Source organism: Cyprinodon tularosa, unplaced genomic scaffold (assembly GCF_016077235.1).
Source record: "Cyprinodon tularosa strain WSP-4 unplaced genomic scaffold, ASM1607723v1 ctg268, whole genome shotgun sequence".
NCBI lineage: Eukaryota > Metazoa > Chordata > Actinopteri > Cyprinodontiformes > Cyprinodontidae > Cyprinodon > Cyprinodon tularosa.
The window spans coordinates 260508-283670 of NW_024038972.1; the positions used below are offsets into that span (position 1 = coordinate 260508).

General features: G+C 38.0%; 1 protein-coding gene and 1 long non-coding RNA gene across 6 annotated transcripts; one reads left to right on the forward strand and one right to left on the reverse strand.

Annotated features, from left to right (window-relative positions):
- Nucleotides 1–1465: 1465 nt before the first annotated feature.
- LOC119786206 lies at nt 1466–4207 on the reverse strand. The gene is made up of 4 exons (XR_005281160.1): nt 4147–4207; nt 3563–3744; nt 3338–3457; nt 1466–2571 (listed from the first exon to the last, which is right to left on the reverse strand). It is a non-coding gene; the product is annotated as an uncharacterized LOC119786206 (long non-coding RNA).
- A 579-nt stretch (nt 4208–4786) lies between these two features.
- LOC119786202 (proline-rich protein 5-like) lies at nt 4787–22368 on the forward strand. 5 transcript variants are annotated; one of them, XM_038289371.1, is made up of 10 exons: nt 4787–4932; nt 8607–8689; nt 10562–10753; nt 10921–11001; nt 12787–12893; nt 15399–15490; nt 15572–15712; nt 20580–20724; nt 20803–21090; nt 21461–22368. In XM_038289371.1, exons 2-10 carry the CDS (start codon nt 8664–8666, stop codon nt 21811–21813), a joined length of 1425 nt encoding a protein of 474 aa, XP_038145299.1. In that variant the 5' UTR covers nt 4787–4932; nt 8607–8663; the 3' UTR covers nt 21814–22368. The 5 variants fall into 5 exon arrangements, with proteins under 5 accessions (XP_038145299.1, XP_038145301.1, XP_038145300.1 ...); XM_038289373.1 differs by having other exon boundaries at nt 10571–10753; XM_038289372.1 differs by lacking the exon at nt 4787–4932 and adding an exon at nt 8257–8335.
- Nucleotides 22369–23163: the final 795 nt, after the last annotated feature.

The following is a 23163-nucleotide window of genomic DNA, read 5'->3' on the forward strand; positions in this document are numbered from 1 at the left end:
CTGCCTGGAGGCGCAAACACGGAGACCAAGTTTCACAGATAACAAAGAGTCGTCGGCTAGCTTGGATCGCGGCTGTAAGACGACAGAACAGAACTTTCCACAGTATCCTGATGTCAATGCGAGTGTGTTCCCTGCATTTTCATTCTGGTAAGTTAAAGATGCACGGTTTTATTTTATAGCCTACAGTGTTTCCTTCCTTCATCCGTGGCACCACATACAAGCATGAACGCGCGCCCAGAGACTGTTGATATAGCATTTTCATCCTCGTTGGTTGATATAGCATTTTATCCTCTTTGGTAGAACACACTGCCAGTTCCTACAAGGACAGGGACATCCCTCTCCATTTTCAAAAAAAACCCTGAGGTTGACAGCTGTCATAGCACCACTTATAAATTTTGCTGATCCTAGCGCTTACCAGCCGTCTTGTAATGTAATGTAATCATATAATACAATTTAATAATGTGTATATTGAGGATCATTGATAACATTATGGTTCTATATGTGTTCAACACTGCTGCTGTGGATAATAATTTTAAATTGTGTCACCAGGAAAACCAGCAAATGAAATGTACACCTCGCATCCGGATTGGGCACCATCACTACACTTGGGCCACACTGAGATAAAGGCCACACAGACTGCACGCTATGAGAGACAGGAAAAGAGAAAACGGCAAAGGACTGACAGTACACCTGCGAGGATGAGACAGCTATTGATGACCTTGTTCCACCCGGTAAGCCTTACAGAGCCAGCAGATTCAACACCGTATGTTGCTTTTGTGGCTTTTTCAGCTGCATGATGCACATTTAGCTAAAAGATGTCCTTATTTTATCCATAGTGGAGACACCAGCACCAGCTGAGGATGGAGCTGAGCAGACACCGCCGGCGTGCTGAAATCAACCGGCTGCTGGAGGAGAACAGGACCCTGAAACGTGAGCTTGGCCAGAGAAAAATGGATGAAGATTTCCTGAAGGAAGACACCGTCAAAGTGAAATACTACACTGGACTTCCACACCTTAAAGTCAACCACTTTATTCTGGTGTTTATGAATTACTGTATTAAAGAAAAGATTGATGCTCAATATGGAATTGACAATTTCTTTGTATCAACAATACACTCTAAGCAAACATTTAACAAGTGGGTTGTTTTTTAGCCATAGGTGTGTTTTGCATCCATACCCAAAAGCAAGAGGTCTCAAACGATCAGATCCTTTTCAGTGTTTATTTGCAAGTAGTGAAACTTGAGAACACAGTGCAGCGCAGAACAGAGCAGTGCAGTTTGAATGCTTGTAGGTAAATGGTTACAAATAAAAAATGGACGCGATGAAAATGCAGTGCAATTACTTACAATAACATAGTATGTATTTATACAAAATGTTCAATCCTATTAATAAGTCGGTCTTAATGAAACATCAATGGAGAAATGGAAAGTGGAGATAGTGCAAATTATTATTATACAAATTGTAGTTATAGTAAACATTAACAGTTAAACACTGTTAGTGCAAATTCTTATATAAGTATTTATAATAATATGCATTACTTAAATTGTATAAATAAAGGCTGCGATGCAATATGTCATGATATACAATAATATAATCTATAATTGTATAATATAACAACGTGCAATAATATGCAAATATAACAATACAATGTAATAATACAAAATACTATGCTTTTTATAAAAAATGTCTATGTATAAAAAAAATTCCAAAGTAATAAAAAATACGTATTTATGAAACATCAATTACAAACATAAAAATTGGAGGTAGATCAAATTAAGTAATAACAGATATCAATAACATTTGAAGTAGTGCAAATTATTACCGGTACTATAGTACACATTAAAAAACAATGTTAGTGCAATGTCTTATATAATTACTTTTAACAATATGCATTTCTTAAATTGTATAAATAAAGGCTGCGATGCAATATGTCATGATATACAATAATATAATCTATAATTGTATTGTAATATAACGACGTGCAATAATATGCAGCTGCAATGTCTTTCACTGTCTCACAGTGCTGGAGAAGGACAGCTGGTGGAGCATTTTCAAACTTTGGGTCGCGCAGACGGTCTTGCAGGGGTTTTGGGATCACAGCTGGCTGGACAGGAGCAGCATAGTTGTGAAAGTAGGGCTTCACTGTGGACATACAAACTGACCTATGGTTCTGAAGAACAGGGAACATTGACGATAAGTCGTCCAATGTGGCTTGGGCAGTGCGTCTGCTGGCCCGTGTCCGTAGGCCAGGCATGGGAATGTTGTCATCGATGACTCTGTCCAGAGCAATCCTCTGCGCTTTGGATGAAGTGAAGTCCATCTTGTGGGCGACTTCACCGCTGACTTTGTTGATACCTGCTGGTATTTTCCAATAAGCTGGCACATCTGTCACAGTCTTTTTCCCACGGATGCGGACTGCTGCCTCAATCTTAAACAGCAGAGCCCCAACATGTGTACATGCCTCTGCAATTCCAGCCATGCATGTACAGTGTGCACAGCAAACCTGCCCATCGTCAGCAATGATGACCCATGGCTTCAGGGGAGTCTCATTAATGCGCTGAGAGTGCAAGACCTGAGGAGAAAAAAAATAGACATAAATTATGCAGGTAAGGACACCATTATATTTCATTCTATGCTGGAAAGCAAACGTTAACCTCAACCCCTCATGCATGTGTATACATATCATATAAATCACAGTTATACAACAGTAAAGTATAACAACCACGCTGTTATATTGTTATATCACTTAAAAGAAAAAGAAATGAAATGAGCACAGGACATTTAAACCTGCATAATACCTCTGACTGAATGATTTAAGCTCAAAGTTACCCGTTACAGTGTTTTATGAGGTCAGATTTAATAACCCGCAGTCAATACTGCACTCATTTTTCTAAATAGTTCACTTTGAAAGACTCTGATTCAAACTAGGAGTTAACTTGAATGGCCACAGCACTGCACTATTGTTTATTTTTTTATATTTTGCGGATCTTTGACTATTTAATCTATTCCTTAAAATTTTATTAATAACAATGTTCAATAAATGATTTTCAACAAAATACAGATGTAACACCTATCCAGTTTCTGAATGATGGTAAAAAAATCTTGTTTCTACCAGCAGCTGGGGGAGACTAGATTAGAAGATGGTTCAGAAAACCTGTTAGGACACATTTTTTTTCTAACACTAAGTATCAAACAAATGCTGATTTCTATTTCAGCAAATTATTCTTAAATTTTTTTTTAATATTTTGAATAATGTTTTGATGAAGATTTGAGATTCCTTTCACTGAATGAATGGTCACAAAGCTAGTGTTAAGCTTGAAGTCTCTGGCCAAGCTCACGTTTCAGGGTCCTGTTCTCCTCCAGCAGCCGGTTGATTTCAGCACGCCACCGCTGACAGAAGTCACATTCTGTCAGCGGTGTCTGCTCAGCTCCATCCTCAGCTGGTGCTGGTGTCTCCACTATGGATAAAATAAGGACATCTTTTAGCTAAATGTGCATCATGCAGCTGAAAAAGCCACAAAAGCAACATACGGTGTTGAATCTGCTGGCTCTGTAAGGCTTACCGGGTGGAACAAGGTCATCAATAGCTGTCTCATCCTCGCAGGTGTACTGTCAGTCCTTTGCCGTTTTCTCTTTTCCTGTCTCTCATAGCGTGCAGTCTGTGTGGCCTTTATCTCAGTGTGGCCCAAGTGTAGTGATGGTGCCCAATCCGGATGCGAGGTGTACATTTCATTTGCTGGTTTTCCTGGTGACACAATTTAAAATTATTATCCACAGCAGCAGTGTTGAACACATATAGAACCATAATGTTATCAATGATCCTCAATATACACATTATTAAATTGTATTATATGATTACATTACATTACAAGACGGCTGGTAAGCGCTAGGATCAGCAAAATTTATAAGTGGTGCTATGACAGCTGTCAACCTCAGGGTTTTTTTTGAAAATGGAGAGGGATGTCCCTGTCCTTGTAGGAACTGGCAGTGTGTTCTACCAAAGAGGATAAAATGCTATATCAACCAACGAGGATGAAAATGCTATATCAACAGTCTCTGGGGGCGCGTTCATGCTTGTATGTGGTGCCACGGATGAAGGAAGGAAACACTGTAGGCTATAAAATAAAACCGTGCATCTTTAACTTACCAGAATGAAAATGCAGGGAACACACTCGCATTGACATCAGGATACTGTGGAAAGTTCTGTTCTCTCGTCTTACAGCCGCGATCCAAGCTAGCCGACGACTCTTTGTTATCTGTGAAACTTGGTCTCCGTGTTTGCGCCTCCAGGCAGGACAGCGGTGGAAAGTTATCCCATTTTGTAGGTTTTTCCCTCGGCGATCATGTGATGCGCTGTTACAGCCCACAATACAGCAACGGTTTACCATGGTTGAAATCAAGTTACGGTGAAATTAAACGAAATAAAACACGGCTGAGAGGGAGAACACAGGCAATAGTCTAAGGAAGCCGTAAAGTGCGCCGTCAACATGGTCACGACGACCAAGCCCTATTGCGAGGTAACGCAAAAGGTTTTGCGAGGGAACGCAAAAGTTTTTGCGAGGGAACGCAAAAGTATTGCGAGGTAACGCAAAAGTATTGCGAGGTAACGCAAAAGTATTGCGAGGGAACGCAAAAGAAAAAAAATTCCCCATGTCCCCTAGGGGGCTCCGTACCATCTCAACCCACCAGAGCAAAAAAAAAAAAAAAAAAAAAAAAACTCACGCGCGCACACACCTACCCACGCGCGCGGCGCTCTCATTTTGACGTCTTCTCTACTTCCTCCCTGCTTTCCTCGCTCGCGCGCAGTGAGAGCTCGGTTGACAGCTCGCAGTGTCTTACGCGCGGCCGGATTCAGAACATTAACGCAGCTTTTTTTTTTTTTTTACCGGCGGAACGTGCGGGACATTTTCACGCGCTGGTTGAAACGCAGAAGGTACTATTTCTTTTATTTTATTTTACTCACAAAAAAGGGTTGGAAAATGAGTATAAAGCTATTCAATGTGAACTTGAAAGGTTATTTGTCACTAGAATGCGATTTGAAGGAACATTCCCATTAAGACTTAAAGTCAAACATTTTGTTTAAAATGTGAAGCCATGTATCTGCCTATTATAGACGCTGTCAGTCCTGAAGGAAAGCAGAATAGTCATTTTAAATGAGTGGTTTTCTTTTTTTAACAGCAGGACCTCCAACTTGCGGTTTCTCTTAGTAAAGCAAACAACAAACCCCTTACTAGTCAGAGACTTTATTTTAGAGCATGTCTGGTGCTGGGTTATAATTTCCCTATTAGGCTCCAGCCTGTAGAATGGTAGAGAGTGTGTGTGTGTGTGTACCTGTCTAGCCCTCGGTGTGAGGACCATTTTTCCAATTTCAGCCTCAAATTGAGGACCGGTTGTTGCAAAGAGAGGATATTTTGTTTGTTTTTTTACTTTGTTTATTAAGCAAAATGATCTGAGACAATATTTCACATAAATGTACAGTTTGTACAGTCAATCAACCCCCACACATACAAACCAAAACAGACTATCCCTGACCAAAAAGTAGTTTATTCAAGTATCCTAAAAGTGCACTAATTTCATACTTAAAATCAGGCAGTGCACTTAGAGTTTACTTATACTAAACTATATTTCATATACCTAACAATAGAATAGGCAAGTGTACTTGACTATACTATTGTTTATGTTATTGTTTACTAAAGTATACTTTAATTATACTTTAGTAAACTTAAAAACTGCCCCAATTTAGTTCGAAGAAATAATACTTTAAGTTCACTAAAAGTACATTGTTCGGTATACTTTCTAAACTTATACTTATGTATTCTTAATAGAATTTACTTCAAGTATACTACTTTTTGCTAAGGGAATATATGAGGGGCATTCCATTAGTAATGCCCCTGGCCCACTTCCAGATATTTGATCGAGCGGAAATTTTGCATGTGAACTATTTTAAATCTCTATAGATTAAATAGCAAATTACAGCTCTGAAATAATTGTGGTTTCTCATTTACTGGTGTTAAAACTGAGTGAAGTCTGAGTTTTTGCATTTGAAAGGGGGAATTTTGATCAAATGAAAGTAATTTATCTTGATAATGTCCCATAATATAACCTTGTAAAACATTTTGCAAGGTCATATAACGGGCATCATCGCTGTAAGTTACTTTAATATCATCTTTACAGGATGAGTCCTTTCAAATAGAAAAACCAGATCACTGCACGACACTCAACAGGCTCCATTTCAGACTTTACTCAGTTCAAACACCTGTAAGTCAGAAACTACAAATAGATCAGAGCTGCAATTTACTACTTAATCTATAGAGATTTAAATAACGTCACATGCAAAATTTCAGCTCGATCAAACATCTGGAAGTGCGTCAGGGGCATTACTTATTGAACGCCCCTCATACAAAGACAAACAAGAAAAAAAAAAACTACTCATCAAACAGCAGATGCTAAATACAAGGCATAATTATATAGACATACCCACAGCCAGACATAGCATACTAATAATCATGTTCAGCATGTCCCCCTTAAGCATTGGGTTCAGGAATAAGTGTGATATCAGACTTGTTGACATATTCAAGTAATTGTCCCCAAATATTCATAAACATTCCACTTCTGCCCATCATAGACAGTCTGATCTTTTTCTAGTTTTATAAAATAGAGGATGTCCTTGTCCAGTAGAGTGGCAAAAGCAAGAACATCTTTCTTCGCTTTTGCAAAGGAAGCCAAAGTATATGTCGCTAAGGAGAGGGGGGATCACAAATATCGCAGTAAGTGCATTGGGTTTGATTTTTTCACCCAGTACTTCTGACAAAGTGGCAAACATATCTGACCAGTAACTACATAATGAGGGGCAAAACCAAAACATATGTACAAGGTCTGCTTCAGACTGCTGGCATCTATCACAAGTTGCAGTTATTCCATCATACATTTTAGCCAATCTAGCTTTAGTATAATAGACACGATGTACCACTTTAAATTGGATGAGAGCATGTCTAGCGCAGATAGAAGATTTATGTATTTTTTTTTATTTCTTGTAAAGGCACCACCTCCAAGTCCTCCTCCCACAACCCTTTTACAAAGTATAGGTGTTCAGGATTGAGAAGATGAATGTGCTACTCGTTAGGTTGAGGGTTAGGACATAGAAAACGTTGAAAATCAATGGAAGTCCATGCAAGTCAACACATGGTCCTCACTACGATGGCAGAACAAGTATGGGTGTGTGTGTTGAAGCATATTATGGGTGTTCATTTTCAGTGGCCTTGCATAAAAAATAAAAATACACCTTCATCAAGTATATTCATGTAACATCTATAATATAATATTAGTAATGTAACTTATTCTAATATTAATGCTGCCACCTCTGTGTTTCTACTTCTTAGATTGGTACGTTTAATTTTAATAACTACTTATAACATTAAGGAGTGAGGCCAAACAGTTCAGATTGGTCTCCTCTGACCAAAGCACAGGCTACCACACGCTTTGCTGTGGATCCCTGCAGCTCTTGGCTGCTGCTCTAAATACCGGACCACCATCTCTTGTTACCTTTGCTGTTGTGCCAAACTGAATATAAAGTTAGTTGCAAAAGTTTTGGATACTGTCTTATAATAGTTTTTTTAGTAAAGACATTTGAAAAGCGTGCACGTTTTTCTTTTAACTACACAGTTATACACTTCCTTGTATTGATTCATTGCATAAAATGCCAACAGAATCCATTGAGGTTGTTATTTTTAATGTGAAAAAGCAGGAAACACCTGCTTAAACTTTAACCTGAAGACCTGAGCAGTAAAAGCTCTTATCTAAAACCAGCTGAAGATCCTATCATTAAACCAAAAGGAATGCCTGACCATAAATGCTTCTTATCTTTAATATGGTTGCCAGATTCAGTACATGTCCCCCTGTGATTACGTGTTCTTTAAAATAACCTACCAGTCTTTTGCACATATAAAACATGCGACCTAGATAATCACATTTTTATCGCAAATTCAAAACAAATCTGATCTTCCCAAGTAGCTTAGAGCAAAAGTTCTTCATTAGATATTGCTTTGTGTTGCATAGTGAAACATGAAGAGTTTAGGACAAGATAATAGAAAACACACAACAGTTTTCATATAAACAGACTCTAATCGCCCTCAATCTTGACCTCAGCTTCACCAGACAGGTCACACCCACACTTAAAGCTCCCTTCTCTTAAAGCTCTGAGGTCTCTACTGAAGCTCTGCTTGGTTGCATGCTTTGCAGCCAAACTTCCAAAGCCACATCAGAAGCAGTGTAGCGGTTCACACGACGTCACGCAGACTTTGGGGGCTTGTCATAAAAAAAAGAGCTAGTCTTGTATGGTAAGGGGCCAGAAAGCCTTAGCTTTACCTAGCTTGGTTTGTCTGAAATGTATGGGCCACTCTTATCTGTTTTGCTGTGCGCGAGCAAACAGGGGGCATCTGAGTTTGTAGCAGGATCAAATGTCCTTCTCAACCACTTTACTATTAGATTTGATTAGAATGCTGCATGTTAGATGTGTCTCTGTGAGGGAAATCTGCACCATGCATCATCACTAATGCGTGCTCTCTGCAAATCTGAACACAATCATGTCCTTTTTCCATGTTTATTTAGATGCTGCCTTATTGGTTGCCGGTTCCCAGTGGTTGTTAGCCATCTGCCGCGGCTAACATGGAGCGAGAGGGCTCATTTAGGAGGTAAGACCACAAACACGGTCCTTAGCAAACACTGCCCTTCAGTTTCACCTCAGCTCCTACTGTCTGTGTCCCTTACAGATACACAAATACTCTCAATACTGTACATTAATGCACATGCATTCCTAGATGACCTCATTCGTGCTTTCACTCTTCTTCTTCCTTTGTTCGGTGATTAGACTGCAGCCTTCCTGTGCAGAATAGGGGCCAAAAATTCAGATGTGTTTCACTTCCTGCTCATATCAGAGCTCTTTGCCTTTTTCAAATCCAGAAAAGGACACTTTCCTCCTCAGCTCAGATAACATGTCTAGACTGTGATAGTGACTCTGTGCTTATTTTAAGAGTCATTATCTATTTATTGTCTAAGCTTGAAAGATTTCTTAATTAAAGCATGGCTATAAGTGTGACTCTAAAGCACTTTTTTTTTTAGATATTTTTGAGATTTGCAGTGAACTGAGCTAAGTGAGTGAATTATTTATGTGGATCCAATGTAATGATATTCCTGCAAATTAATTTGATTTCCGTTATAAAACAATTAACAAACTATAAAAACTGATTTGAGAATTGGGATTGTTACTCTTGCTATTTCCAGTCAGTTTCTTGCCAATTCTTCTATATAAGCATCTGAAATTGCTGTTTTAAAGTATGATCGATCCAAAATAGTGATTATTTTTCAGTGGTGTAGCTGCACAATCTTATTGTAGTTTAAGTTAGAGTTTTGTGGTGAAGTAGTTCATAAAGCTTAGAAGCTTTATTCTCAAACATTGTTTGTTTTCGTAAAACAGATTATAACCTGGAATGTGTTTGAACCCCCTTGATTATTTTATGGAAATATTTCCTAATGAGTAATTTATCTTTCTGGTGATGAAAAGAAATTGTTGTTAAAGTTTAAAAAGTGTCAGTGTAAAGCAACAGGTAGGGGAGGGTGGAGTGCTATAGTTTTGTTCCTTTTATTTAGTGAAGGCATGGTTGACTTTATTGAGAATCTCACGCTTCACACTAAAGGAATACCACTGGGGAAAGTACTTTTTGAAACTCTGGACTATCCTCCATACTGGACACCAACCATAACCCTCTGCGTTCATCTCAAACTGAAATGGTAAGAGAAAAAGATGGAGGGAAACGCGTCACCTTTAAACTCTTCCCTCCCTCTTTGAACCTCAAAGGGTTCCTTTGTTCGCCTGGTACAAAAGCTCTCATGGTCACATGGCCGGCGAGCTGACACAGACTGGCGAAGGGACAGAGACACGGAGAGGTAGAGCGGGTCAGGAAGAGTAAAGCTGGGAACAGGGAGGCAGACGCGCTGCTTCCATCCAGATTACTGTGACTCACACACATGGAGTGGGGCTATGCGATACCCTTTTATGTGCTTCAGTAAGTATATAACATCATGTTTGTGCCAGCAGAAGATGGTGGGAATATTTTTGTTTATAGTCCTGCAATGCCTTGCACAGAATTAGACGTGGCTTTCTCTTTGTCTTTTTTTTCACACGCTGCTTTGCTCCAAACTTCTAAGATAATTTCTTTGTCCTCTTTATTTATCTGTTTGTCCTTCAGTTGGGGTAACTGAAATTAACTTGCTTTTACCCGTCTATGAACATTTTAACCACGTAAACATGGGAGATAAGGTAACCATCCTGTTATTTTAGAAATTAGTTTAGTAAAATCAAACCAGTATAAGCTTTGATTTTTAGCAAGTGTAATATACTTCATTGCCTGGATGATTCTTTGATTCCTTACCTCATTGTTTACCCAAAAAGATCAGTGGTCTGATATCATTGTTAAAATTTAATAATGGTGTCTGCCTTCAATCTAATCTATCGTTTTGTGCCAACTTGTGTCTATAAATGCATGTTTTTCTCTTCCTTCCTGCTGGATCTCAAGGAGCCTTCACAACAAACTGCGGTTGGGCACCGGCTCGTCCTCCAGCCTCACCGACCTCTCGCAAGCCAAATGTTCATCAGGGGGTGGGGAGAAGGGAGGGACAGCTGGGGGGCTGTCAGAGGAGGCCGGGAGGAGCAAAGAGACTCAGCAGAGGAGGGCCGGTGCCAACGCCACCTGGAACAGGTCAGTGGATCAGCTATTCATCATGTTTGCTCTTCACATTTCAGACCTATCCCTCACAAATTCATTCATACTTTTTGATAGGAAAGCACTAAAATAACATTGCATAATAATTTAATGCATTTTAATTGTTTGTCTTTTAAATTATTTCATTTTATGTGTTTCTTCAGCATCCAAAACGCAGTGATCTCAGTTTTCCAGAAGAAGGAGCTGGGAGTAAATGAACTCTATACTTTAAATGAAGGTGTCAGGTAAGCTAGCTGTCACAAGCATACTGGACTTTTTTAAATTTCAGTTATTTTCTTATTTAAGTTATGTAACAAAATCATATTGTTGTTGTCCTAAACTGTGAGTTGTAAGAGTCGCCCTCATTCTCAGACCTGCACATGCATGGCAACAGCTGCTTGACCTGAATAAGGAACACCTTATGATTATTTGATCAGATAGGAAAGGACAGGTTAAGGTTACAAATGGGTCATTGCTGCTTACTTTCAGTGTACCTGAGGGATGTTTGGACAGGGCTTTCAAAACTGTGTGGTGTAAATATTAAAGCACACAAACATTAGTTTTTTTTTACTGAAAATGTATCCTTTTCACCAACAAATAACATTCTATCATTATGAATTAAAAGAATGTGAAACAATCAATCAAACAAAAAATTACCTTTACATATCAGCTCATTCTTAAAGGAGTCTACTTTAAATTTATATTCAATGTATCTGTGTTCTTCTGCATCAGAGCCGACAAAAAAGATAAATAAATAAATACAACTGTAGAAAAACATTACAAATTTTCATGTAGTACTAACTCTGGAGGAGCTGCAGAGATATGCGGCTCAGGTTTGACAGCAGAATCCACAAATCAATGCTTAATGCAGAGTTTAATTTATTTGTTTTAAACATATTTCATAATTCATTACTTTAACATTTAATCTCTTTTATGATCCAGTTTCCTTCCACACACTTAAAAATGTGTAGGCTGCAGCTGCTTTTCTTTTTTGAAATATTTACACTGTTTAGTTTCAGTAACAAATCACCATGAACTCACCATCCTGACTGATAAGGGTTAGCGCCTCCAACATCGCTCAAAGAAAGAATGCAAAATGCTGCGGCTTTTAAATATGAGCTCCCATTTTAGTCTCACTACACTGGCTCCCTGTACATTTTAGGATTCATTTTAAAGTTTTTTTATTTGTTTTTAACTCACTCTCTCACTCCATGCAGTCACTCTTGCTCCATCTTGTCTTTCTGAGATGCTGCACCTTCATACACCGTCCCGTTCACTCAGGTCAGCCAATCAGCTGCTTCTTGAGATGCCTAAAGCTAAACGGAAGCGTAGTCGTTTTTCTCTGTGGCGGCTTCCAGTGCGGATTAAAAAGTCTACCTTTCTGTCTGATTTTAAACTCATCTTTTTGCCTTGGCTTTCAAAACTATGTTAAATGTTTATTTTGGCCTGTGATAAATATTTTTAAACTATTTTTATTTTATTATAGGTTTTATAATATTGATTTTATGCTTTTATTTTTTTATGTCTTGTAATGTTTTATGTTGTTACGCTTTGCAGCACTTTGGTCCTTTGAGAAATTTTAAAGTGCTTTATAAATAAAGTAGTATTGGATAATAACAGTGATGGTAGCATAATAACAAGTTATTTCTATTTTAGTATTTTACATAAAAAACATCTACAGTACAAGAAAAACATTTAAACAGATGTTGAATGAATGTTTTTGTTAGGGTTTCTGTACTATGTAACCGGTTGAAAAGTGGTTTCACATGTAAAGAGCCGAGCAGCCATATTTATCTCCAGGTCCTCATGTTCTCTATTTGCCAGAGGTAAAATCTTTTTTCAGATGTGGCCGTATCTCCTGAACACAGAGCGCACATCGCTGCTAATTTCCTGAGACATCTGCTATTTAAACACAGCAGTTTACTCAGCGAACCCGTCTCCATCTGCTTCATTTTCCATCTAAAGACCAACCGGTGATGTGTGCGCGTCACTTCATGCTTTAAACACCCTCGTCTATCTGTGTTTCATAGGCAGCTGCTGAAGACAGAGCTGGGCTCCTTCTTCACCGAGTACCTGCAGAATCAGCTCCTCACCAAAGGCATGGTCATACTGAGGGACAAGATACGCTTCTATGAAGGTATGCATAACTTATAGCTGGAGAGGTTCTGCACCTTCACCAAACCAAATAACACCATCCTCAAATGTTGTGTCATTTATTTTTAATTGTTTTAAACTTTAAAAAGTTTTTAAAACAAGTTCCAATGACTGTAGACCAAGAGTCTTTTGGTGTCTTAAAACACAAAGTGGTTGCATTTGCAGCTGATAGATTTCAGTGACTGGCATCATGGAAAGGATACCCACAGAAAGTTCAGTTTCACCTCTTTCACCTACTGTCTCTTTCATCATTTGACTGGCAAGTCATGATGTTTACAGATGGTGAGGTCACAGATTTGATCAGAAATGTCTCCATTAGCTCATAGAAAGGGGAACTGCTAGAATATGTTTATAGAAATGTTACGGAGAAGACAGAAAGCTTCATAGTAAGGTTAATTTTAGACTTACTAAATAAACTGGGCGTATGTGCAGTGGTAAAGTTTTAATCAGTTCTTAGACCTTGTTACCTGTTAGACAATTAATTATTATTAATTATTGGCTCATATTTGATCATATTTGATCCATTTTGAATTGAAAAAGCTTCCTGGATGGGAAGCGAAACGTCTTCATACATGGAAACAAAGTCCAATGGATTGTTTTTTAACCTTTTTGAAACTCATATTTGATCTGGAATAAGTTTCACAGGTGATGCATTCCACTGTGTAGGAGGGGTCGCAGAATATTGTTGAAAAGTAACAAAAAAACATACAAAAAAGTCACTTATTTCAGAAATTGAGACTCTGGATCTATTACACATACATTATTTTTTATTTATCTTTTATTTCTTTTAACGTTGATGATTATAGCTTGCAGCCAACAGTCATTTGACCTCTGTGAAATTATTAAAAACGAACTTAGCTAGCAAAAATATTTGATTATTAGTCACAAATCTAGTTGGTTTGGCCAGCTTTTATCATAAAGTATTTAAAAACTACTTTTAGCATTTTTTTGTTATTTTATCTGATATAAAATTATTTTTGGTTATCTAAAACCAAACATTTGTAAATGGGATGGTAATTTTTAACAGTACCACATGACATCATTTTAGAGTTTGTGGGATATTGTTCACTTTTTAGGTTTCTGAATGTTAACCGATTTTAAAACAAGTGGTTTAGGTGAAGTCTTTCAAAGGAAGAAAAGCGTGGATTATTTAAATTAGTTTAAGTTTTTAGCCCCACTTTAAAAAAAAAACAAGACTTTATTATTTTCTTTTGATAAGAAAACCTGTCTAGATTTTGATTGTTTGCATCGTTTGTAGAGACCCAGGATGAAAATACACATAAAAGAGATAATCTCTTTTGAAATAAATTCTTTAGAAATGCTTCTCCATCATAAGAAATCTGGCTCCCTGCTTTGATTAGCATTGTTCCTGGTCACGCTCATTAATTTCTAAGAAACTCCGACATCACTATTTTATCTGGTTTGGTCTCAGATACGACTGGCAGGGAAAATAATTATTGACTATGATCCCAGATGCCGCGTTTACATCATGAGTTAACCATTAGTTTGAACTGGGAGTGCTTTATCTCTCCTTGGTGAATTCAAGTGAAGGTCATTTTCTGACTCCAAACACTGACTCACTTCAAATACTTCAAATAGACGAGGAAAGTAAGACAAAATTATCATGTTCCCTCTGTTTCTGCGTAATGTAAAACAATGTAGGAAGATAGAACACTCACACTTTCAGAGGAGCACACACTGACTGTGACTCTTAGTGCTGTAGTCACAGAAACAAGACAGGAAGCGATCCTTTACGTCACCATCACGTCTAGATGGTGAGAAATTTAGGATAAGCCAAACCACAGAAACCTACAGATCTATTGTTCTGACTGTACCCAAGGTGCCCAGAAGTCAATTTATGTAGGCAGGTGAAGGGATGCTGCACTTTGCAGATCTATTCATAACTTTTTTTTGCTTTTTTTATCACTGCCACATTTCTTTGTATTTCGTTGGAATTGTACGTGACAGAGCAACACAACCGTCTTTTTCTGTCATCACAATTTTAAATCTTTTTGTGGTTTTTCTCTACCAGCTTTACACACATACAAAAACAAGTTCAAGCATTATTCTATAGAAATAGTGCAAACTTAGTCAGAATACATGAAACCATCTAAAAAAGGGGATTTTAGAGGATTTGCACGTATCCTCAAATGGATCTACATCTGGACCACGCTTTGATCTAAACCTTGCCATTATAAATCTGGTTTTATGTCTTATTTGGTTTCTTTTTCTTCAGTATCAGGGACTTTCCAACCCCTAAAAGATATGTCTTTATAATATTATCCTGTGTTTAGCAATATACATCTTCCAAATGCAGACCCACAGCATGATGCTTCCACTACTTAACTTAGGGTGTAATGAGGAACCAAATGCTGCAAATCTGTCACAGGCTCCAGAGTAAAATGTTAAACATATACAAAACCGAACTGATTTTATTGTCTTGATGCGATTTTTTTGTTGCACAATTATCATCCTGGTTCCATCCAAGGTCAGAAGCTGTTGGACTCTCTGGCTGAAACCTGGGATTTCTTCTTCTGCGATGTTCTCTCCATGCTGCAGGCCATCTTCTACCCTGTGCAGGTATGAAAATCCTTAGCCATCCTCACTAATACCTTGCTGATAGCTTCATTGTGTTAATATTTTGTTTGTTTGTTTAAACAGGGAAAGGAGCCATCGGTGCGTCAACTTGCTCTCCTCCACTTCAGAAACATCATCACCCTCAACCTAAAACTGGATGAGGCTCTGTCTCGACCCCGAGCCAGAGTCCCCCCATCCATCGTCCAAATGCTGATGATACTACAGGTATCTTCTTTCTTCTTCTATTTTATATTCTTTTTCCCTCTGTTTACCCGCATTCTGAAAAAGCTTAAGCTGTTTGGCGAGCAGAAGGAGAATAAACAATCTTCTGGCGAAGAGGAGCAAGGGTTAAAGGACAAGGGCAAGTGTTTTTCTTTGAAACAGATCTCAAAGGAAGTAATTCAGTGCGAACATACAGTAGAGCTGTCTTCCCATGACCAGTTGGTCCCCTCTGCACCCTCCCTGATGTGAATTCTCCGTGTTTACACTAAACCAATAACATCCCCACAAGAACAGGAAAACAGCATGAGTGTATTAGACCTTTGACTCATATGTGTGATGAGGGAGACCATTAAATATTCCTGCACTTAAAAGTAGCTGCATTTTCATGATCGCTTTTTTTGTACATGGAAGGATCTTACTCTAAATATAGTTTTTTTTATTCAATTTTTAAGTCAGGGTTGTGCATTTGCTCTATGTTGTCTTACATTTGGTATCTTTTCTTTGATTTGCACTTGATTGTGGTTTTTCAGTGTGGGTTTGCACCTTGAAGTGCTTTACAGATATGATTACAAATTCCTAAAAACTCCTTACTACATTTATTATTGATGGCTGTCTATTCTGATTCAGTTAATTTTATGCATTTTATATAAATATATCAAGAAATACATACGCCCTTATGTTTTTATGGTAAGCATCAGTGGATGAGCTCTAATGTTAAAAACAACAAGAAACTAAAGGCCCGTCTCACATCTGTCTTTCCTTTACGGAAAATATTCTGAACAACAAATGTGTACGTTTTTATGTTTTATGTGCTGTCATATCAGGTGTAAAAGTGGTGTTTCAGGTAAGCATGGTGGTGGTACTCTGATGGTATGGGCCTGCTCCGCTGCTCCGCTAACTGAAAACCCAGAAGGAGGAAGCCATGCTTTCAGATCAATGTTCCAGCTGCAGAGCATTGATCCAAAGCAAACATAAGTACATTTCCCCTGCACTAAACAGATACCTTCTTTATTAAGCTGTACCGCTGACTTTAAATATGCTTTTGTCAAAATACAAAAGGCATCATCGTCAAACTTTACAGAAACCTAACATCTATGAATAGGAACTCAGCTGATTATATCAGACAAGGATGGGAAAAGAAAGCAGATGCAATCATTTCACCTGAGGATTGGATGCAGATTTGGAGGAACACTGTCCACCACTAATTCTTTAACATGGCGTGATTTCTGCTGGAAGAATGTAATTGGGTTTTTTATGACGCCAAAGCAGAGATCCAGACTGGGTGGATCACAGTCCTCTTGCTGGGGGGGGATGCGGTGTGGTCTCTGCGGGTCATTTTCATATGTTTAGGGACTGTCCAGAGCTGAAGATCTCTGGAAGGACGTTAATTGATTAATCTATGAAATTATGGGTATAACCTTTCCTGCTATGTACCTCGAAATACCTTCTGAGGGACTCAATAATGGAGACACACACCTGTTGAAGATATTTATGATTGCAAGCAAGAAAGCGATTACTAAATGTTGGCTCCAGCCCAGACCCCCTACTCTGAAGCTTCTGGTGAATATTATAAAAATGATCCACAATATGGAAATGCTGACTTTTACATTACGGCTCAAGAAGGAAAAAGGAGAGAGACTCTGTGAAAGATGGGATTATTTTATTGCCAAAGGCAGGTGTGTAACAGTAAATATTTGTGAATTCATATTGCTTGGACAGACACCTGGGAGTTTTTCTCTCTGTCTATTTATGGAGAATACATAGAGTAAAATGTCTGTAGAATTGTTATGCTTCTTAGTATGACTGCATACCACCTGCCCTAGCCCTGGCGTTTGATTATGTGAACTTGTATGTTTAAAAATGAATAGAAATAAAGTAAAAAAAAAAAAAAAAAAAATATATAAATATATATATATATATATATATATATATATATATATATATATATATATATATATATATATATATATATATATATATATATATATATATATATATATATATATATATATATATAAGCTTTTATCTCTTGTAAACTAAACTAAAAATAACCATAAACACATTTTGTTCAAGTTAACAGATTCCACAGCAAACCTGAAATGGATATTTTCATATTTTTAAAGGTTTTTGAGGAAAAAGGGATAAAAAATAACAAAGAAGCTCAGATTGGATCCTGAAAGGCTTCAGCTGAATTATTTTAGAAATATCTTCAGCCTAAGGAGACAATTCCTCACAAAGGTTGTCGCCTATAGTCTATATGCTACAAGCTGTCATTTTACACTAGTAGCTGTCAAGTATGATTTTATATCTTTAGAATTGGGGGCTTTTTCTAAAACAACTGTTGGGTTTTTCCCTTTAAAGCCAAAGGGTATACAATATAAAAGGGAAACCCCCCACCCCTTTTGGCTTAACTGCTCATTAACATGCAATGACCAGGACAGCTTGCATTGCATGCTAAAAGGTTTGTAAAGCTGAATCACAGAAGATGGCCGATTGAGGTTCAATAGTTAGTGCTAGCTCTATTCAGTAGGAACCAGAGACAACCTGCTGTAAAAGCAATAACTTTAAAGAGAGCAGCATCTGTTATCATCCTTTAATTTCTTATGCAACCTGCTGCTTAGAAACATGGAGGAAAAACCTCCATAATCTATAATAATAGATTAGTTCAAAAGTACTTGAACTATTTAAGTACTTAAACTGAAACTTATTGTTACATTGCCGAAATCAATGTTAGTTTTATTTGATTAGATTACTTCCTACTAGTTACTCTAACAATCTTCTGATGGTTCTTACTAACACAACAAACTTTCTATTTCGGACCACCATGTTCCTCTCACCAGGTTACAGCTCTGTCGTCTTTCTGATCATCTTTTTAGTGCCAAAATACAGAACACAGCATTACAAAAACAGCTTGGGTACTGCATGAAATAAGATATAGACTCTCCACAATTAGTAGACTATATGGAACAGGTGCATCTGGTTGTATCTATATTTTTTGTCCCTATTGATATAAAGATTTGGTTTCAGTTTGCTGCTCAGTGGAGCAGTGGGTAGCACTGCTGCCTTGCAGCAAGAAGGTTCTGGGTTTCTGCATGGAGTTTGCATGTTCTCCCTGAGCATGTGTGGGTTCTCTCTGGGTACTCCAGCTTCCTCCCACAGTCCAAAAACATGACTGTTAGGTTATTTGGATTCTCTCAATTCTCCTTTGGTGTGAGTGAGTGCGTGAATGGTTGTTTGCCAGTCCCTGCGATGGACTGGCGACCTGTCCAGGGTGTACCCCGCCTCTCGCCTGAAGACAGCGGGAGACAGACCCCACTTAGGATTAAGCGTGTAAGAAAATGGATGGATGGTTTCAGTTCGTCCAGATGTGTCCTGACCAGTGGAGACTTGACTACTCAGTGCTTTTTAAAATATGTATTTTTGGTTCTGCTTTGGGTTTTTTTTTTTTTATAGTCTCTGTGTAAAACAGAGGTAGTCGTTATTTTTCGTTTCTCATCTCACTGCAAAGAAAGTCTGATTTTGATTATTAATACAGTGACCTGAACCTGATAGTTCAGCGATAGCTTCCATTGTGCAGAATCCCTCTCCTGGCTCTCCTTTATCCTATTGATTGTTTATTGATCATCTTCTTTATCAATGTGTTGTCATCCCAGTTCTGGACACCTAGATAGGAATGCTTCGGTTATTCAATTCTTCTGTTTCATTCGCTTTGAAACGTGTTTTCTCAACTCCAAGCTGAATTGATTTATTTTATCCATTATCAACCAATAAAAGGTAATAATTAATTTTTTACCTTGGTAGCTTTTTAAGCTTTTGCCCTCTACTATAACAGCTTCGGCAACAGTTAATGGTTATCTATCTGTGGTGGGCTCAAATAATCAGTAACTAAACATGGGATATGTTAACCTGTTTGACTTTCAGTATTTCCCTCCGTGTTTCCTTTTTTGCTCTCTGTGCATCTAGCAGAGGCTTGTGTCTGTCTGTGTCTGGGTTAAAAATGTAGTGACTCATTTACTTAAATCCAACTCAGAGATGGAGGCCACAGGCCTTCAGACAGAACAGCGGATGCTTTAACTAAACACACGCTTTAATCCTGTTATGTTTACTTTTAAAAAAAGACAGTAAAAAAAAAAATAGGACGGACATGCAGCCTGTTTATATTCAGTGGTGAATATTATTAATCCTCATTTTATTCTTTAGGACGATGTGGCAGCAGTCGACTGAAGTGAGCTCTGCTCGTGTGGTCTGGTTCTGGGCTGGTTTCAAGCAGCAGCACGTGATTTAGAGTATAGAAACCAGGTTGGCTTCTGCAATGAAAGCCAGCTTTACATGACAGACCTTCTGTCTCAGCGCCTCCAATAGTTTTTATAATATTGTTGACATCTGCAGACAGAAACAGCTTCAGTTTATTAAGTTCCTTAAACACACAGAATAAATTTGTTTGCTTATTTTATTGTTTTTAAAGCATCCAAGAAGTTGCATTAATTTCTACTTATATTAAAGCAATTAATGGCTTCACTCCTAAAAGTATGTAATTCACTGTCTTTGTTCTTTACTATTTTGACATATTTTGTCACTTTTTTCATGAGATGTCTCTTCCTACAATTTCTCCATTTTATCTGAGCCTCTGTTTAATTTTAACAATTCCTTTGGGTTTTTTTTCTAATCTAATTTGACTTATTTTGGATCAGTCTCAGAAATGTCTCTGTCAACATACCAGATTTCAATTCTTTACCAGATTTCTTTTGATCACTCTGTGCAGAATTGACCTTTATCTTTCCAACAATACCTCATTTTTATCAATTTTTTTTTTAATCCTGAGAAAATCTGATTTCTCTCTTTATATTTTATTTCTGTGCCTTTGATCCAGGGAGTCCACGAATCCAAAGGTGTAACAGATGACTACCTCCGTCTGGAGTCTCTCATCCAGAAAGTGGTCTCTCCCTACCTCGGGACTCATGGTTTATACTCCAGAGACGAATCCTCTAATTTGCACTGCTCATCCTGCTTGTTAGGTATGTCTGTCCTTCTCTGCTCTCATCTATTGTGTTTCATGTTCTACAAAATGTCTAAATCTGTTTCTTCCTCTGTAGAAAAGAAGCTGCAGTACTCCAGAGCTCCCAAATCAAACGGCTCTCCCACTGTGAAGAATCCCGTGGTCCGCTCTAAGAGCTATAACGTTCCCATGCTGACGCCTGTCGTGGAGTACGACATAGACACGTCCTCTGGCGGCAGCACGGGCATCAGACGCCACTCCGTCTGTGAGATGTCGTCTTGCATGGAGGAGAGTAGCTCGCTGATTAAATCCGTCGTCAGGATTTCTGAAAAAATCAGCCCCTCCAACTCCTCCATATCTTCTACCACCTCTGCTGCTCTCACAGGTAAACCAGAGGCTTCAACTTTTAATTTTACTGCGCCTTGCATAAAAGCAGACACACCCCTTGAGCTTTGCCACATTTTCCCATTAAAACAACAAACTTTAATGTACTTTCTGCTGGATTTGATGTGATAAACCATCACAACGTAGCCTACTGTTCACAGTTTAGGGCATCACTTTAAAACTTCACCAAGTTCATCCCTGACATATTGGCTGTTTAGCTTTGCCATTTTTCTTCCTTTTTGTTGTGAAAATATTTAACAATCATGTACTTTCCACAATATGCTCCAGTATGTCTTTTTGAGGCACTTTACATTAAAGTAGCAACAAAAAATGCTCTGATTATAACATAGCTTTTGTAACTGTTTGTTCAGACACTTTAAGATCCAGTCAAGACCTCCAGCACAGAGACAACCACAGCCCCGCGTTGCCCCACCTGCTTAAACCCCAGCAGCCCTCACCCAGCATCCTTCCCGAGCCTTCCCCAAGTGAGGACGCTATTTGTTCTGGCTCACTGGAGTTTGACTCGCCCTCTTCTTCTAAACTGCTTGCACAAGACACGAGTTCAGGGCCCAGTCCGGCCTCCAGCACTGAGATGACAGCGGACCAGAACACAGAGTCTCTGGACTCAGAGCAGGAACAAGAAGGGATCTTTCTGGACTTCGCGCACCATTGCTCAGGGGACTCGACACAGAGCGAAGACAGTGACAGGCAGAGCATGGCCTGACACTAATACAGACAGTTATTAGAAATGTTAACACTGCCTAGCTGCAGATATTCCCCACACTCTGGCGCCCTCTGTAGTTTTTCTCAAGTTCTTACATCTTAGAGACTAAAGCTGAATTATTTTTCTATTATGTGGAATCACTAAATATGTCAGGTATTTTTCCTAGGGCATAAAACAAGGAGATGTAAAATCAGACTTTATATTTATTTTTTTAAACAAACTATTTTGATAATTGTTAAATCTGTGTTTTTAAATCTTAAGCTTTTTCACCACCGCTGGGCCTTTTACTGGATTAACAGCGTAGTTCTTTTTTAGAAAGGTGGTCTTTTACTCTGTGATTAAATTTATTTTCTAATGTCTGTTTTGTAGGTTAAATGTTTCAACATTGTTAAACTCTGTTTTAAAGTGGCAATTTAGTCCTCGGTAAAACGAATGTCACTTCAAAATGGACATGCAGAGAAAAATATTCACAATTTAGCTTTAATCTAAAGACAGGATCACATAAAAGGTCATTTGCATTTGATTTACTAAATAAAACCATATAGATGTAAATTATTTCTTGTGTATAATCTTTTAATAAGCTACAGGTGGTGACTCTTGAGACCCTGAATTTAAGGAGTCCTACTGATTCATGCTGTATGCAAGACATCCAGCTCCTCTGATTTATATTTCTAACATCAGAGTTCCTGCACATTTGATCACAAAATAATAATAAAAAAAAACTTTAAAAGCACCCTTAGGGCTCTCTTTGACACATATACCAAGTTAGGGAGCCTTAAGTTTAGTTCAACTGAATTTAAGGTAATAGAAAGACCAAATATTTGAAAAACCAAGTCTTCAATTAATAGTTTTTGTCAATATATATAGTAACTTTTGAAATTAACCTTTTCTATTCATGGTGTTATTATTTTAGGTGAAACTACTGGAATATTTATTTAGTTAAACAGTATTTTCACTTTTGTGTTTCTGTCTTTTTGCATGTGTTAAGCTAAAACAGCCACTGGTGAGTGTTTCCTCTCAGGAGCTCGCAAGAATTTCTTTTATATGTTTATTACAATCAGATTGGTAAACGTAATAAGAGAGAAAGGAAGGTGGCCAAGGCAAAAGGAGGAAGAAAAGTTGTTTCACAATATCAAAAGGAAAATAAAACAACAGAAAGAAACAGGAGGGAAGGTGACAATCTTTAATGTTAAAATGTATGACTTAGACTTGGGCCTAATGAAATAAACAGACTCTTATTTGTGGTAGTGAAATGCTGGGGAACAGGTTTTTTTTTTTTTTCACTTTTCACTTTGAAATGTCAGAATTAGACTTGTCTAAGTCAATCAGGATTAACTAATTAATTAAAAG

Bases quoted from the DNA above. Each gene is read 5' to 3' on its own strand.
- LOC119786202 (XM_038289370.1), top strand. From the start codon at position 10,023: ATGGAGTGGGGCTATGCGATACCCTTTTATGTGCTTCA. The intron at 10,754-10,920 runs GTCAGTGGATCA...GTGTTTCTTCAG, and splicing joins GCCAACGCCACCTGGAACAG to CATCCAAAACGCAGTGATCT. The intron at 20,725-20,802 runs GTATGTCTGTCC...CTTCCTCTGTAG, and splicing joins CTGCTCATCCTGCTTGTTAG to AAAAGAAGCTGCAGTACTCC.